Raw genomic sequence first — 18,838 nt, forward strand, 5'->3', positions numbered from 1 at the left:
CACAAATCCTTTAACACGTTAAAGGCGCTGTATGAATGTAGGAGTGCTGGTCGTTCTGTCTTGCAAGGTCATTGGTGTGTGGTTGCAGACGTGGCCTTACAGCCCGTGTTGCCAAATCTCGACAGAAAACCAAGCCCAAAACGTGGGATGTCTTAAAAATTTCGACGAAATAATTTACGTGTTTTACTAAACAACAGTCCCTCCAAGTTAATAAATACTGAAACCTATTTGCAAAGGGGGAAATATTTAATAATGACTTAGTCTTAGATAATAGGTATGTATTTGTTGCTCTTTTTGGTAAACGATGTTTTATTGTTGTATGTATTTGTATTATGAATAATCGAAGAAGAAGTCCCATTTTAAGCGATTTCATTATTCAAACACGCTAAAAAAATCGCAACCCAGCAGTTTCTATTGATAAGCGATTTCTTTAAAAGCCAATCCACAAATCGCCTACAATAAGAGGACATGGCAACACTGCAGTCCGACGCATTCAGCCAATGAGATGCGCCTCTCTGAAATGCAACGCCCTCATTGGTTACTACGAGTTTACGTTTTCCCTTTGGGAATTAATGTACTGCAATGTTTGTAATACCTGGCATTTGTTTACTAAATAAATAAAAAACGTGTTTTGCTGTACATTGTAATATGATAACATCTGAGTGTGATACTTCATTAAGAATCAAAATTCATCAAGTGATAGCGCGATCATTTGAAAAAGGGGAACGGTGACAACTGACGTAGGTCTATATAATTCTGGTTTCTAAGCAGCTCTTCTGATTGAATGCATGATGTTCGGGATGTTTCTAAACGAAGTACTTCCGCAGTGTCTCGGTGACCCCGCACTGCTGCTTCTGAGAGGAGAAAGTTGGTTGGCCAGAGAGGGAAACACGTCGCTGTTCCGGAACAACCTTCAGCAGCTCCCCGACAGCATCCTCCAGCCTTCAGAGTAAGACATTTCAAATCTACTTTCACACTCGCGTGGCTTTTATAGCACTATAACGCCAGGGAACCACTTTCTCTAGCGCGTTCCTAAACCCTAAACCATGTTAAAAGCGACGTTTCTTCTGAAGCCGTGCCACATCGTCAGACGTCTACTACTGGTTTACACAGAGAGGAGAACGCTGCTGCTCTGTGCTCGCAAGGACGAAAATACTGCATACAGTCCATACTAACTTATACCACCGTAGCCAACAACATTTCATTGCACACAGTATGCTACAACAAAAACGTTTTTGTTTGCTAAAGTAAACAAAATTGACTCTTTTTTTTTTAGAAATGATCCTAAGACACAACCGGTTGGACGTGATCGAGGAAGTGCGGCTAGACACGTAACGTGACTCGTTGAATCATGACGGACCAAAGGGGCTGAGCACAAATGTAATCCCCGCAGATAACGCGCAGGGAGATGTACATAATCACTCCATCTTTTATTATAACGCGCCGTCTCCTTTGAGCAATAAACGCGCACGCGAGTAAAGGTCGACGAGACAGTCGTTTATTCACCTTGCGTTACTCGATAGTCAGTGGGAGGAGAGAAAGAGAGGGAGAGATGGTTCATTTAAAAGCGCATGAACGACAGAGAAAAAGCGCTCTTGAACAGAATGAGAGAATCGATCAGCTGACCGTCTGTCTTCTTCTTATTATTATTACTACTACTACTACTACTACTACTACTACCAATAAGCCTCATATCCCGACAGGGCTGTGTTTATTTTGCGGTTTCGTCCCATGACTTGAACGGGATTAGGCGAAAAAGCAGGATTATTGTTGTGCTATTTAATCGAACTGCCTTTCATTGAGTTTAGAGCACAGAGACCATGTCGCTTTACGTTGAAGGTAAGTCCTGTTTTTTTGTAGTTGTTGTTGTTTATGGGTTTTTTTGCTTACTTATAACGTATATTTAAGGTTGTATTGGTTCCCTGGATATAACTATTAATTAGGTGATTAATTACTGGTATCAAGTGATCAACTGGTTCTTACTGCACCGTGTACAAGCTGTCAGTTGAATTCTGATGAGAGTGAGAGCTGAATGGACCCCTCAGTCAATGCTGACTGATACGCTGGCAAAGTTGGGTTTTTAGAAAGCATTTTGTAAACCCCAGACCTTTCCAGGCTGTCTGTCCATTCCTCACTTTGGTTTGGCTGTCAGAGGTCTGGTTCTCAGACAGCTATTCATTTGGCCTGACAGTGTCTGTAATTTAAAGAGATTTGACATTAAACACAATTACAGGGGATACTGGCTTTAGTTCTGTGGCTTTACGTGGTTGGCAGTGTTTCGATGTACGGTAGAGTCCAAAGGTATGAGGTCATATTGAAAAATCCCAGATTTTTTAGTATTTTTGTTTTTAAAATGTTACAACCAAACATTTACACTGTGTAAAGTTTTGGGTTTAGTAAGATTTTTATTTTTTTTTTGTATGTTTTTTTATGCACACAAAGACTGCATTTATGTGTATTTATATTTAAAAACACACTACTGTAAAACATTAGGCTATTGAAATCTGTTTTAAAAATGTAAATTATAGCTGTATTTTTTTTTTCTGATAGCTTTAACTAATAAATCTTACTAACCTCAAACTTTTGAGTCATGGAGTAAATCATTAACCAGATTCAGCCTTTTTTTATGGGTCACTTTTTAAATAAGCCAGTTTGTGAAACTGATTTGGCTTCCTATGGATCAGTGATTCTTTGGATGATTTTCGAATGATGACCATCACGTTTCATGCTTTTAAACTTCTGGGGTTTGAACATAGCTTGAAAGCAGCAGCTTTTTCCAAACGTTATGCTTCTAAAGTTATTTGTTCATGTTTCTGTAAAGGAAGAACACCTTTCTGGTCACGTAGAACTGATCCGTTAATGTGTTGGTAGAGTCATTTGTAAATGGCATACAATATGTAATCAATGCAGCTAAAGACCTCATTCTGAGAGACTTTAACACAAGACATGCAAGAAATGTGCAAATGCAAACCAATAAAATAGTAAAATCTTTTTGTTACTTGATATTATGAATGTGATACATTATGTATAGGATCAGGGTTTTGGGGTAGATGCGTATCGTGCACCGAAAACTGCTTATCGTATGCACACCAAGCACATGTGTATCAATACCATTTTATTTGGCATACTATTTATACACATTTTCATGAGACTGGGTGAGACTGAGAGTGCTTTTGTTTTTTCATGAGACTGCTTTTTGAGTTAAATTTGAGTTAAACTTTTTTTATTAGTTGCCAATGTTTTAGCACAAATTAGTTTTTTCTCACTCGTAAAGTTAATTTTGCTGGTGTAACCTAATGTCATCAGGTTAGTGTTTAAGTTTTTTGCATAAAGCAATTAATTTAGATTTTTTTTTTTTTTTTAGGTATTCTGAAAATGTTTGCTTTACAGTGTGCCTTTACAAAATACTCCTAAGGCGTAATTGTGCAGAAGTATTGCATCAATCCATTTTCTTTCTGCTCAAGTAGTTACATATATTGAAGCGCAAATCAATATTTCATGTCCTTCTGATTTATTCAGTTGGTAAATAGCTTTGTAAGCGGAACAATGTACGGTCAGCCAGTCTTTAAAAGAAAATAACTCTTGCTTTTATCCTGTACATTATGGCTGCCCTCTTTAACTCTGGTTAGATCTTCCAGAGGGACCATATCATATTGTGAATCACCGCATGTGAAATAACACTGTCTGTTATAACCAAATAAATAACCAATATCTATAAATCAAAGTCAAGCCACTGTTTAGTTTTATTTGTAGGTAGAATTGAGGGTAATGTTGGTGTATTAGACAATTCTGAGGAAAATGTGCCAGCTTATACCATCATTTACTGGATTGTAAGTGTCACATGCCAGTAAGCATGTTAGCAGATAAATAATTTTGCACACTGGCAAGAGAATAAAAGCACTGGGTGCATACCAACGAAAATGTGGTTGAGCAGGATTCAATCAGGTAGTCAGTGCTGTGGCACACAAGGGAGTGTGCTTACTTGGGAGATATAAGAGCTGTTGTCTTAAGCATGAATCTGTTTACACTTATGTCTCCCCGACATTCCTTTGCTTACTGTATACCAAATAAATGCTACACAAATAATAACAATAATAAACAGAAATACAGTTCACCTTTTCGTAACTTATACCTCAAGCTCAGCAACTTCTGTTGGAAAAACCATATCAAAAGAATGTAGTTTAACCTCTCTATTGTACCCACTCACTCAAGAGTAAAAGAGGGTGTTTGTGGTAGAACAGGGAGTCACACCTTACATTACTGCCAGTGTAAATTGGCAGATTTACAGCAAATGAACCCTTAGCCCAGTGGAGGATGTGTGTTAACATATATGCGATAACATATGTGCTTGATAACATGTATGTGCTTTCGTGTTTTTTGAATGGGAGTGTTTTGATTGTGGCACAGTTGCCTAATTATTAATATTGCTTGTCATTTTCTTTGTCACAGATTTCTACAAATCTATTTGATTTAAAGCTCTTTTTTTTAAGGGACTGTATTTAAATACACCACCTACATTCTTCATTGACACCACTGAAACCAATATACCTAGGTCCTATACTGGGACCTATATATTTTAGTTTCTACGTCAATTTATATTGGTCTACAAAACAGGCATTCAAGGAGCGTCAAGTATTTTGACATAAGACATTGGAACAAAAGGTTTTTAAGGCTTATGGGAATCAGATATTCAATTGATTTTGACCTAAAGTGATAGGTTGTTCATCGGCCTGCTGCAGACTGTTTGCAGGAAAATCGTTAAACTGACTTTCAGGAAGGTCAGAAGGTTTTTTTTTTTTATTGCAAAGCTAATGTAAGAACTTCAACATTAAGGTGTATGGTTTTAATTGTAGGTCTGAGCAAAGAGTTACCGAGCAACCGCAACGGGATGGCTCAGTTTCAGGAAGTGATGCGACAGCAGCTGGAGAGCTCGATGCACGCTGAGCTGGAAAAACTTTCAGGCACAGCCAAAGGTGCAGAAGCTGAGGTGAGATAAAAGAATTTTTAATGAATTAAATACATTTTTCAAAAGTCAGCTACCTAATTTACCTTTTTATTACACGGATGATTTATGTACACCAGGTTTGGGGTCTTGAATATGTTCTTAAAAAAACAGTAAAAGAGAACTATTGTGAAATGGTATTAGAATAATTTTTTTTCCCCTGATTGAATATATTTTAAATTGTAACTTATTCCATTGATGGCAAAGATGAATGCTGATTTGGTGCCAAAAACATTTCTTATTGACGGAACCTTATATTTTCAGGACTCTTTGATGAAATGACAGTTCAATATAACAGCATTTGTCCCTTTTTTAAAAAAATTCTACTGACCGTAAACCCTCATAAAAGATAGTATAGGTGTGATCAGGAACATATGATGTTTCAGCGTCATGCTAAATTTATTCTTTGTAGTCTCACAGTTTCAGTGCACATTAAAATGAAAAAGGGAGCAAAGATGAAAAATGAAAGGGGAGCCTCTTTAGGTGGCATCTGAGTGCAGCAGCTGATGAATGATATGCCAGCGTGACAGGAGAGATTTCATTGCACTGCTGAGCTGATGTTTAATTAGTCTCACCATGAGACTAGCTTCATCATGATGCATTTTCTCTTCAGCCTCAAACCACTTCCGCGTGTTCATTTTTTCCCCCTCCTTTCATTTTCCTATTTGTCACTGAACGTCTCAGTTTTGAGGCACTTTGAGTAGGTCAGATAGCAAAACTATGAGCTGTCTGGCGATCCACCCCAGTGTTTCCTCGGCACCATATGGTAATAATCAGACTTAGCTGTCATCACAGTGACACACACTGACCGCTTGTGTCCCTCCCTCTCCATTTCACACAGACTCCCGTCATCCCACCCAAGCATGTTCTGCCAAATGACGTATTAAAACCCACACCCTGCTACCTCAAAGAAAGTACGATAAGGAGAAGTCATTAGATTACAGTTTACATAGTTGCGCCACTTTCATAAAGACATCCACGTGTATGTATACAAACTCTCACTCTACCATTCATTGTAGCTGCCTTTTAAGTCGGGATGTCAAAAGCACTGTTATGTCAGTCACTATTGTTTCTAAAGTAATTTAATCTAAACATTACCAGTAACATTACCAGTCTGTCACGTCAACAGTAAATATACCATTCCTGATTCGTAGGTGGCTGATTTTGATTCTCACATTAAGATAATTATTATTATTATTATTATTATTATTACACTGTCAACCCTAAATCTATTTTATTTGGCCAATGCATTTTGTTAAGTGCTACTTAATACTAAACTGTTGACCGTTGTTTTCTTCGGTCGATTTGGTTGCCTCACAGGCTTTTTTCCAGGTTTATTTATCAAAGTTACACTTTGATTAGAGTACAAAGTTATTGAACTTTAAATTCTCAGCAGGCACAAGGAGGTTTATGGATTTTCATCAAACAGGTTTTATTTTTAATGATGTGCTCAGTGAGAGGCCTGAGGTCCCAGTGATCTCTCACAGCAGGGTGTTAATTATTTCAGAAGCCTTTAGGAGTTTTAATTGCCAGATTGTACAAAACAAGATTAGAAACGTTATGCTGGAAAGTTGTTTTGTTGTTGTTGTTGTTGTTGTTTTAAAGCAGACTAGAATCATAAGAAATTTGTGATTCAGTGGAGGAAGGTGACAGCCAATGCTTTTAAAAGATTTAAATCTCAAAAAAAGTACTCAAACTATCTTGGATATTCTGCCAAAATACCTAGAGGTTGATAATTAGATGACTGAAAATTAGGACCTTCCTTAATAATAAATTTTTGCCTGCTTTCTTCCTCAGGTGTCTAAGAAGGACTTTGAAGGATTTAGGAAGTTATTCCACCGATTTCTGCAGGTGAAGGGACCTTCGGTAGAGTGGTCGAAAATCAACAGGCCCCCTGAGGACTCGGTAAGTTAAGCAAATGATTGATTGATTGATTGTAACACAGGCATTATTCTTGCACTCATTCATATTACATTCATAGTATTAATCTGATTATAGACCTACAGTATAAACTGAATCTATGCAGAGAAAGTGAAGGCTAATGTGTCTATATACACCTCAAGCATTAAAACAGACAGACAGGCAGTACTCAGAGCCTCTGCTTGAGTCTCATGTGTGGGTATTAGTGTTGCCTCAGGCTCTGGGAATTAGACAGCATGAATTAATTTGCATGACGTTCATACACTTTTACTTACATATCCAAAGTCTTTGAGTCCAGTTAGAGTATTAGAGAGTACAGTAGTAGACAGACCTAATGTGAATGATTGTGTGTGTCCAAGGAAAATTACAAAAAAAGCTTGGAAATTGATTCATCTGTGGGCAAGGGAGGCTGTAAGGCAGATAAGCCATGAACAAAAGTATCTCCTAATTTAATTTGGCTGTGTGTTTGTGTTTCACATAAAGAATCTGGTCTGCTTTCCTCTCGGTCTGTGATGATTATGCAATGTTCTCTAAGAGCCAGAAACGTACATGCAAGACTTTTAGCTCCATGAGAAACCATATGCAGGCTTTACCATGAAGCTGCATGTGAGATGTTTAAAACTACACTATGCAGAATATATAGCAAGGTTATGTGAGCTGGATATTAAATGCCTTGCTCCAGAATTTCCTGTTTTAAACTCACAAGACAACACAGAAACTGATCTCCTTCTAAATAAAGAGTGATGTTTACGGACCTTTGTGTCTGTGTGTGTGTGCAATGGAAGGATATTTGGAGAAGGTGAGGTTCTTGCGTGTTATGTAGAAATGAAATTTCACCAGTTCTGCATAATGTACTGTAAATGCTGCAATGTGTTTGGTTTGGGATGTTGGGTCCTTAGGGATGGGCTGTCTGTACTTTCTCTCATTGGAAGTTACGGGTGTGTCATTGTGTGTTTGTTCTTATGAAACCGTCTTTGACCAAAAAAAAGTCACCATTAACATCTGCTAGGTGTATAAAGGCTAGCTAGTCCTCATCTGTTGCCACATAACATCCTGCAACGTCACATCTTATGATTGCTGTAATAATGACCAGTGTTGTCCCAGTAGATATGTTATACCCAAGATAAGTGGCTGATTGGCTTGTTTGCAGTAACAAAAAAAAGGGTAATTATTGGAACCTTTACCCAGAACTTTTTTTACCCAGATTTTATGTTGAGTTCATCGTGAGATTTCACATTCTTTCTCTCACACCCAAACCCACATTAAAAAAAAAAAAACAAATTAGCTTAGCTAAATTGGGTGTATTTATTTGTTTTCATTTTATTTTTAGTTTTAGTTTTAATATAAAATGTTTTTAAATTAGCATCATAAAAATACTTATACATTTTGAAATATTTAATATTTATTCTTTTTTAACTGTACAACTAATTTATGATTGCATTTTACAGTAATAGCTATAAAATTATGTATATATTAAAAAAAACTTAATTTGTTTATAGTTTTGCTGAATTAGTAACAACTGTGTTAAATGAAGTCTATTTGCAAGACATAAAAACACATTATCAACAAAAGTGTGCACTGAGAATGCTAGACTGGCCCCAAGCCATCATTATTGTTGAGCACTATGTGTTGGAAAAGGATTGCTATATAAATAGTGTTTCATAATTTACATTTGTAAGTATTCCACAGAGTAATGATGTCCCTCCTGTTTGAACGAATTTAGTTCAAGACTTCTCTCCTCAATTCACCACAGTAAATAACCTAGAATGCAGATTTTAAAAAGCACTGCGCACCAATTGATGTTCTCCAGGTAATTCTCAGCTTCCGATGCCTTGTATTACCTCTATGAACCTTTAAATACTTGCCATCAGCCTCTCCTCCTGTAAGATGGAGAAGCTCTTCTAATGTGCTTACGATGCAAACAGACTTGGAATTGTGGTTTTCTGACTGAGCTAATGAGATTCCGATCTTGTGACGCTGTGGGATCTTTGAGGGGTTTTATTTATGCAGTGTGTGTGATTATGAATGTGTGAAGGGGTTTGAGCAACTGGAATGTGGCTGACCCAGAAATAATGTTTCAACAATCTCATTCAACATGTAAAACGGGTTTAAAATAAAGGATTCCTGCTTTTTGTTTTGAAGCTCAGTTCTCACATAATTTTGTTCTTTTCTTTACCAGCAGTTAGACAATCCCTATTGTTCTCTGGTTGACTGGTTAGTTAATTCAATAAGCCATGTTTCATAAGCCATGTTCTTCCCCTCAGGGGAGGTGGTGTCATGGTGGTTTGGGACTGGGCTCATGTTTAGTCATATGCCTTTCATAACCACAATAATGCTACCTAAACTGCATTGCAACCGTTCTATCAAAGGCACTAAAAACAGGCTGTGTGTATAGAAACATTTTGATTATCAAAAGCAATAGACAAAGGATTGCTGCTTTATTTAATCCACACGCAAGATAAATGACAATACAAAAAGAAACAAGGAACTATAGACGCTTGAAAGGATTGAACCCACCACCACCACAACACCTGATCAGAGTTTAGATACAGGGCATGTATATGTATATTAACACATTGCATAAATTACTACAGTTTACACAAGAATACCAGGATGCATGATTAACACAGAAATTTATTCTGCATGTATTTTATGAATTAGGCTCATAGACAATGACTATGAAAATCACACAGTAGAACACAATCATAGTAAACGCAGGACTGATTAATTTCTAAGACTTTTTTTGGCAAACACTTTTCTCCAGAATGTAAGAAACAATAAACTGAATGAGTCACACAATACAGGTAAAGTTACCTTACTAAAATGTGTTCAAGCAAGTATACACTACTAGTGTTGAGAAAGTGAAAGAGTGAAAGTGTGTGAAGAGTTGTTATCAGATGTTCAGACTACATCAACATAAGAGACCGACAGAGACACCACTACACTATTGCTACACTCTCTCTCTCTCTCTCTCTCTCTCTCTCTGTAATAGTACTAAATCACGTTTAACACATTCACTTATATCACTGCTATTACTGATTGATTTTCAGTCATGAGTATTAATGGATGGCATTATGAATGTGTGCGTCTGTGTTTGTTTGTAGGCCATAAAACTGCAGTCAGTGTATATAGAAGATATTTTTCAGGGCTGTTTGTAATTCCAAGGATGACTGATGACCTAGTTTCACTGCACAGTAGACTGAAGCTGAGCCAATCGAAACAACAAATACAATTACTAAACAGTAATTTTTTTTTCTGTGAAATGCAATGGATTCACATGTAAACAGAATGGTATATGAATATGGTAATACTTAAATGCTAAGTTATTGCCTGGCACCATGATCTGTGTGGTTAATGTCATATATCATTCTTTGATTAAAAATCAAAAAATCAACTGTCATTCCACAATAATATGGCTGGATGTACGTTATTGTGCATTAATGAGCAGTCATTTTGGGTGTGAATAAGCACACAGTTGGCCATATAAAAGGATTGTCTCTTTTCTACCTCTTCATCTGTTGTTTGCTCCAAGTGATGAGCAGCCCGCCCAACCTTCTGGCAGGCTCAATGTTTGAGCACTGTGAACATTAAAAATGAAAATACACTTGTTTTTCTTTCATCTGATCACTGAGACTGCATTATGACTGTATCTGAGCACCTGACATCCAGGAAGCTTTTTTTTTTTTTTTTTTTTTTTTTTTTTTTTTTCCCCCACTTTTTAACAGCAAAATATGTGGTCACAGATTCTGAACTGAAAAATCTATTGTTTTGTCACATTGTTTTTTTTTTTTTTTCGCTAAACCAGTTAAACCTAAATCTCTCCCCACTGCTTATTTCATTGGTCAACTCAATCAAAAACCATTGATCTAGTTCAGAAGTATCATGGATGGAGATGATCACGACAAACATTTACATTATCGTGAGGTTGTGCTATACCAAGATTAGTAGGTTAGTATTTGTTTCAGCATTTTGTAGGCAGTCAGCACAGAGATTGACATGGCCAGTGAATCGACAGCACTTCACAGTGTTTGCACAGGTTTGTGCTTCACGGGGTTGAGGGGAAATTCATGCTTTCTTTTCATCTTCACCCCCCTCTTACTACACATGTGTCTTGGCTTCCCTGTATCCCCTGAAAAGCTTTATGACCTTGGTTACATGATGTTCTCCAGCTGTCTGTCTGTTTACGTCATGGAATGATGTGTGTCACTGTGATTAAGTTTTTAGTCCTTTTTTCATTCTTGTGTTTATCTGTGGTAAAATCACAAAGTGGGGCATCATAATCTGAATTTTAGTGCAAATGTGTGTTGATGTTCTATTGGTATCTGACTCATCAGTTATGTCTCGTGGTGGTGCCCCATGGCCCTCTGGGAAACAAGAGGAAGAAAGTCAAGGAAAGGCTCTTTTTTTTCAGAAACACATCCATCGTCTCTCTCTTCTCATCTTTCTGTCTCCAACAGTCAGGCTGTTTATTCGGTTAAAGGTGGTCCTTTTTTCTGTTTCTATGAGAAATGTTGTTCCTTCACAATGTGTGTTGTATGTTGTGGTTGGTGTATTTGAAAATGATCTCAGTAATTCTATAAGATTGATCACAGACACAATCATAACAGTGCACTAACCTCAACATTTCACTTCTGACGCTTTTGTTTTTTTTCTAAAAGAAAAATCCAGTGAGACAAACACATGCGCGCACACAACAGCATCTGGATAAAATTTAAAGACTTCATTGTAGTCACTAGATGGATCATTTAGTACAATATAATCCAGAACTCCTTATGATATACAATATAAACTTCCAGATGGTGATAAAAATGTAAGCATGTCTTGACTGACAGTTGTTTGTCTTTTCTTTGTTTCAGATCCAGCCATATGATAAGATTAAGGCAAAGGGTCTACCAGACAACATAGCAGATAGTCTGAATAAGCTGGTGGTGGTGAAGCTGAATGGAGGTCTGGGAACCAGCATGGGCTGCAAAGGGCCTAAGAGCCTTATTAGCGTCCGTAATGAGAACACTTTCCTGGATCTAACCGTCCAACAGATTGAGGTTTGTCATATGACACTATAGTTTCACACATGGAGGTCTATAATATTTTCCAGTTAATCTCAATTACAGTTGTTTAGCAATTGTTCGCCAAGCTAATTAGCCAAACGCTGGCACTTTGGATTAGTTTTTTGTTTAATTTTTTTATTGCAACGAAATTGATAAATAGTTAGCATTATGTAATCCACATTTGATTTTAAAATAAACATTACTAAAATTCAGATTTTTTTTTTTCATTGCACATTTTTTAAGATTATTAGTGACTCTTTTAAATGCATCTTGAACAAAAGAGATTGTCATATTTGAACCCAAAGAAAATACAAATCAGTCTAGCTGGGAAAAACACAGCAGCTGTCTGAGAGATTTGAAAGCGAGCAAATAGACCTCCACCCATAGGTCTTAAATCACAAACATATGTTCCTCTGTCTTTCCCTTCTCTTGCTCTCCTCATCTACAGCTGTACAACACAGGCACATTCCTTCATTTATACAGAGCGATCATTTTAAGCCAGCAGCAACAGGCTCTGCTGGTTATTTTTCTCAGTGCCTGAAAGATAGGTAGTGAGCATGAAAGAGAACTTGGGGTGAAACTGAAACAGAGAGAGCTGTGTTCTGGGCAAGAGGGAAAAAAAAGATAGGGGCCGAATACTGAGCCCTGTGGGATGCCTTAACTGAAGAACACTCAGCTCAGTGTCTCTACGACAGACCGTTTGCCTGCCTCATGTCGTCAGATATCCCACTCACTGAATAAGACCTATTAGTACATGTAAATAGGTAATCTGTCCTTCTCTCTCAGAAATACAGGCTGCCGTTTTTGCAGTTGGCAGGCTTTTAGCAAGCCCTTAGGCCAGCTTATACCATTTGGCTTCTTTTAAGGTTGAGATTTATGGGCATACATTAATTATAAAAAACTGATCTAAAATGTGAAATCCAGCACTTTCTGAAATAGGTTGATGGATACTCATTTTAATCATTATTGTGAGAACCTTGTAATTATTTAAAGTATAATTAACCGTTAACACAGGGAAATTAAATGTATGTATGACTACATTTTTGTACCCCAGTATGATTGTTTAAAAAAAAAAAAAAAGAATAATAAGGTCTATTCTATTCTAAGCAATTGCATTAGTTTGGGCATTGGGCATTATGCATTTTACCAAAGGTTTTTTTGTAATTAGTTTGAACATTCAGGAAATGACTGCAGTCTAGTATGCACTAAACTTTGATCCACTGGTGTTAAACTTTGATCCAAAAATACACACAATTATTTCACTGCAGCACTGTTGACACCTTGTTAATCGCACCAGAGTAACTGCAGAGATTAAATAGAGAGATGTCTATGTCCATTTCAGACCGTGTTTTATCTGGCTCTGGTGTTAAAGATCTCACATTTACAGCATTGTTATCTAAACAATAACCTGTTATTTAGGAGTATCTAGAGGTCATTCTCCCAGATAAAACAGAATGTGTTGTAGAACGTAATAAACCTATATGCCAATAAATCAGTATTAAAATGAGAAACACTGTGGACATTGTTAACTTGCGTTAATGGATAAAACATAAGTTAACTTGTTTGATGATGTTTCATTAATGATTAATGTTTTTGGTAAGTCTTTTCTCTTTGGTCTTTGTAGCATTTGAATAAAACATATAATGCTGATGTTCCACTGGTGCTGATGAACTCTTTCAATACGGATGAAGACACCAAGAAGATCCTTCAAAAATACACTCACCACAGAGTCAAGATACACACTTTCAACCAAAGCAGGTATTAACCCACACATTTACCTGACATTAAACTTTTTTTTTTTTTTTCAAATGAAGCTAATTATAATTAATAAGCCTAAACTAAAAAAAGAGGGAACCATTTATTTATAGTTATTATTTATTGATTTTTTTATATATTTAATTATATTTATTGAGTTTATCTAACTTAGCTATGTATTCTGGATATTGCTAAATAAAAAACCCCACAGTAATAATGTAGCATTTATGTAATTTGAGTATAATCAATCACTTGGTTGATGATGCATTGCATGAGCTCATATCTCTAAAGAAAGAGATTGTAATTCAGGTTTTTGGCAATGATTTTGAAGTCTAAAAAATGGATTTCTTTACCTTCATAACATGTGCTGCTGACCCTTAGCCTGCAAACCTTAAAAAGTTTTGTAAAAACAAGTTAAAGATTGATGAGGATCCTAAGCAATAATGGGGATATGTTAATATTTGATGGACTTGTCAGAGCAGAAATTTATCTCAAAGCTAACAACAGACGCTCGTGGGATATGGTTACATACAGAACACAGAGCTAAAAGACAGCAGAAATTTAGTCCCGGTTGAAGCTGAAGCTTGTGCGAGAGACAATGTGATGAAAGGACGAGGAGGAGGATGAAGACTACACAGAATGTCAGATGTTTTCCCTGGCTTCATCTGACCTGAATAAGCTTGAAATGCAAGAACGAGAGAAGATTTTAGAGCCCCTGTGAAAGCACATTTGCATAAGCAGTGTATTTTTCCTGCCCATATAAACAAAGCTTGAAATGTTTACGACACTTTATGTGTTTGTTTGCATCTATTTTATCCATTCTGATTTTTAGTAATGCATCTGAAACAAGACTTTGGCCAGTATGATGATAATCATATTTTTATTTTACAGACTACTCCTGTATTTGTTGTATTTATTTATGTATATATCAACTTCAATTAGCTTTTAATTTTTATATTCTGACTTTTCATTTTACATTTACTACTTCATTTCACTTATTTTTAATTTCAATTACTGTTTTAATCATTTTAGTTCTAGTTAACGGTAATAGCGCTGTTACAGACAATAACTAATGTGATGCTAAGTATCGCAAATCTATATTAGAAACAAAATTTTGACTTTCTCTCTCTTTTTTCCAGATATCCACGGATAAATAAGGAGTCATTGTTGCCGGTCGCTAAGGACATGGCTATGATGGGAGAGAATGCAGATGTGTGGTATCCTCCTGGTCACGGTGACATTTATGCCAGCTTTTTTAACTCTGGTCTGTTGGAGCAGCTCATCGCTGAAGGGAAGGAGTACATTTTTGTCTCCAACATTGATAACCTGGGTGCAACGGTAGACCTATATATTCTGAACCACCTGGTGAGCCAGCCGAACGGCAAACGCTGTGAGTTCATCATGGAGGTCACAGACAAGACCAGAGCAGATGTAAAGGTGAGAGAATATTATTTGTGCATAAATATTATTCAGTGGCTTGGATAAATAGATTGGTTCATGCGCATAACTGAATGAATGTTTGCATGCATTGACATTGAATGTTGTGTGTTTGTGTTGTCCAGGGAGGTACGCTCATTCAGTATGATGGTAAGCTTCGGTTACTGGAAATCGCCCAGGTTCCCAAAGCTCATGTAGATGAATTCAAATCGGTGACCAAGTTTAAGATCTTCAACACCAACAACCTATGGATCTCCCTGTCTGCCATAAAGAGGCTACAGGAACAGAACGCCATGGACATGGAAATCATAGTCAACCCTAAGGTAAGGAAACTTAAAGCTTGCAGAAACAACAGCTCGAGTGTTGCCTTTTAAGATGCATCAAAGTATGGCAGTCAAGTGAACATGAATTTATAGTTTCTTTGAAAAAAAGATTAGCCAACTAGTCATTCGGGGAACCACACATTTGATTTTCTTTTATTTTGTTGTTTTAATTTTCCTTAAGTTATTGTTTCCCCCAAACAGTCACTCCTTATTTTACTGTAAAGCACTATTTATAGCTGTGCACTAGGAAACGCTGTTTTATTCCATTGGGCTTCTTCTTCTTTATACTATCACTTCTAAAACCTCAGTTGAGACCCCGATTCATTAATCAGGCCTTGTGGGACCCTGTAACACTGCGCTTCAGCGGTCTCCTTTGTGGAGTGTTTCCACTCAGAAAACTCTCTACACTATAACAAGCTGATGTTGAGATGTATGTTTGAGTGTCCTTTTTATACCAGACCCAATAGCTCATTTGAGTAGAGATCATTTGAGGTCTAGTTCAAGACTTGGGATCAGAGAGTTTGATGGAGATCTTAACTGACACAAAAAGTACATTTTATAAACCATTTCTGTTGGGTTTTCTGTTCTCAGTCCATCACAGGAGACTAAAGAAATGAAAGGTAACCATAAGATAAAGGTGTTTGTGTGTGCGCGTGTGTTGTGAGTGTATGTAAAAAAAAATCTCAGAAGTGGGACAAACAAAGCTCCCTGTGAGGACATCCAGGGAGTAGTGTGGAATAATTATAATACGCATGTTATATTTATTTAATTTTTTTCCTCGCCACTCCCGCATTTAACGCTACATTCATGACACAAGTCTTCCATCTTCACACACATCCGGTGATGATTTAGAGTCTTCAGTTAACCTAACGAGTATGTTTTTGGGCTGTGGGAGGAAACCGGAGCACCCAGAATAATACACATTATATGAAACCCGTAGAGTTCTGTAGTATGTCCTCATTTAGATAGCCAAGTGTGTGTGTGTGTGTATAGAGTAGTACACAGTTCAACAGAGCTCCATATTGTAGCACCATTTCTCCCCCTAAGGCCCAGGCTCTCATCCAGCAAGACATATTAAGCTGAAATTTGAGTTTGTTCTAGATTTCTTCGCTTCTGATTCCTACCCGCTTCCTGTTCTTGTCGTTCTTATACTTCTTATACTTTCTGCCTGTGATAACAAAACCAACTATACAGTGCTTTCACTGAACCTCACCGACACTTAACATCAATTATTGTGCTTTTATAGAACAATTTTAAATTTTACATAAACCCATCTTCTTCTTATAACTAACTGCAAATTCACATTCAGATGTGCCGGAATCCAATCAACAGCCCATGAATGGAACCAAATCCTGTCCTGCATTTTCTTTTTCAATAATCTGTTTCAATTGGATGTACATAACAGTACCGAAGAAAAGATCTGTTCCATCTAATTTCCATTTCCTTTTAGGCTTAATTTTATATACAGTGGGGTATATAAAAGCCTGAGACAGGTTTTGAAACTTTTGAGAATTGAATATTATGCAATGCAATATTTCTATGTAACTTGTCAAATTGGCAAATTTGTGACACTGTGTGAAGTATATAATTAGTCTATATAGATGTTAGAAAACTGTTGTTTAAAATGATTTTCTTCTTTCAGACTCTAGATGGGGGTCTGAATGTTATTCAGCTGGAGACCGCGGTGGGGGCTGCCATCAAGTGCTTTGATAATGCCTTGGGCATCAACGTGCCTCGTAGCCGCTTCCTGCCTGTCAAAACCACATCTGACCTTCTGCTGGTTATGTCCAACCTGTACAGCCTGGAGGCAGGGTCTTTGACCATGAGTGAGAGGCGCGAGTTTCCCACAACTCCTCATGTCAAACTGGGCAGTTCCTTCACCAAGGTAGAGCACCTAATGAAGCATTCACAACAAATGATCCATGGTGTTTCTCTCACGTTGCACAGTGTATAGGCATGATCTCACCAGTGTTTCAAGACAACCAAATCTGCCAGCCAGAAACTCGCTAAGATTTGAAAATGAGGACATGCTCATGATCACAGCTTTTGGAATCCCTAAAGAAAACTCTCACAACAGACTGACAATATACAGTCTAATGCTTGTGTAGCCTTGATCCAGTTTCCTTGTGTCCTTCAGGTTCAAGAATATCTCACACGATTCGAGAGCATTCCAGACATGCTAGAGCTGGATCACTTGACGGTGTCTGGGGACGTGACCTTCGGAAAGCACGTCTCTCTAAAGGTAAGAGCTAGGAACAGATGGAAAAAAACAGGCGGTTTTTTTGCAAGATGTTGTACAGTCTGATTATTCCTCTGTTTTTGCAGGGAACGGTCATCATCATAGCAAACCATGGAGACCGAATCGACATTCCGGCCGGCTCTATGTTGGAAAATAAAATAGTGTCCGGAAACCTTCGGATCCTGGACCACTGACACCTTTGTGTCGTGTGACCTGGAAGCAGAATCACATGACCAACCAACACCTATCACTGTCATCTTCGTAACCAATCAGAGACACAATCGACATTCCGGCCAGATCCACAAAGGAAAGTTAAAGTGTCTTGGAACTTGTGGATCCTAGAGCACACCACCTCCGTGTCATGTGACCTGGATGCCCAATCACATGACCGATCCATACCTGCCACTCTAAGAGCCTTCATTAGTGGTGTTGATCGCAGCACACCACCACAAATGACGTATAATTTCCAGCCCATTCCAGAGACATTTATTTTTGTAGTTGTGTGTGTGTGTCTGTTTCTGTTTTAGTTTCCTGTCCTTTAGTGGTCCTCACAAATCTCATTGTTGTGTTTTGTTTGTTTTTTACTCTGAGAATGCAGTATTCCTCGCGTTGTATCTACAGCATCACAATGTCCGCTACTCACTCAAAAATGTGAAAGAAAGAGTGCAAAGCAATAAGTGTTCTGCAACAGTGAAGGCTGACGGTTCTGTCTTTGTGTTCTAGAACCTGCTCTAGATCCTGAAAGTTCTGTGGAACTAAATAAAGTGCAATATGGAACAGAACAATAGAGGTTGTTCTCTGTAAATTAAACACACCTGCTTGTTATCTACAGCAGGGGGAAAAGAGAAAACAAGTATGTGCACAGGGAAGGGAAAGAAAGTAAAAAGTGTACTGTTTTAGCAGTGTATGAAGGCTGTATACAAGGTCTTCCAGATTCCCTGGAGGCAGGAGGTTATTGTGTTCCACTGGTCTGTTAATGTGAAAGCAGCCAAGCATTAAACTTGCTGTTAATAACCTGCACACACAACAGGACACACACACACAAACACAGAGAGACGCAGGTGATTTAAGATCAAAGAGGTCCAGCCTGACAATCAGCTCCTGCTCTAACAAA

At 37.6% G+C, this 18,838-nt stretch overlaps 1 protein-coding gene across 2 annotated transcripts; it reads left to right on the plus strand.

Annotated features, from left to right (window-relative positions):
- Positions 1 to 605: 605 nt before the first annotated feature.
- ugp2b (UDP-glucose pyrophosphorylase 2b) lies at positions 606 to 18,506 on the plus strand. Of its 2 annotated transcripts, XM_043263124.1 has the most exons (11): positions 606 to 740; positions 828 to 949; positions 4,854 to 4,987; positions 6,800 to 6,907; positions 11,779 to 11,964; positions 13,595 to 13,728; positions 14,865 to 15,162; positions 15,288 to 15,485; positions 17,128 to 17,370; positions 17,623 to 17,727; positions 17,811 to 18,506. In XM_043263124.1, the coding sequence occupies exons 3-11, from the start codon at positions 4,889 to 4,891 to the stop codon at positions 17,916 to 17,918; spliced, it is 1,479 nt and encodes a 492-aa protein (XP_043119059.1). In that variant the 5' UTR covers positions 606 to 740; positions 828 to 949; positions 4,854 to 4,888; the 3' UTR covers positions 17,919 to 18,506. The 2 variants fall into 2 exon arrangements, with proteins under 2 accessions (XP_043119059.1, XP_043119058.1); XM_043263123.1 differs by lacking the exons at positions 606 to 740; positions 828 to 949 and adding an exon at positions 995 to 1,839.
- Positions 18,507 to 18,838: the final 332 nt, after the last annotated feature.

Source organism: Puntigrus tetrazona, chromosome 17, assembly GCF_018831695.1.
Source record: "Puntigrus tetrazona isolate hp1 chromosome 17, ASM1883169v1, whole genome shotgun sequence".
NCBI classification, from domain to species: Eukaryota; Metazoa; Chordata; class Actinopteri; order Cypriniformes; family Cyprinidae; genus Puntigrus; species Puntigrus tetrazona.

Coding starts and splice junctions, on each gene's coding strand:
- ugp2b (XM_043263123.1), top strand. Junction 11,965..13,594: donor TAACCGTCCAACAGATTGAG/GTTTGTCATATG, acceptor TGGTCTTTGTAG/CATTTGAATAAAACATATAA. Junction 17,371..17,622: donor TGGGCAGTTCCTTCACCAAG/GTAGAGCACCTA, acceptor TGTGTCCTTCAG/GTTCAAGAATATCTCACACG.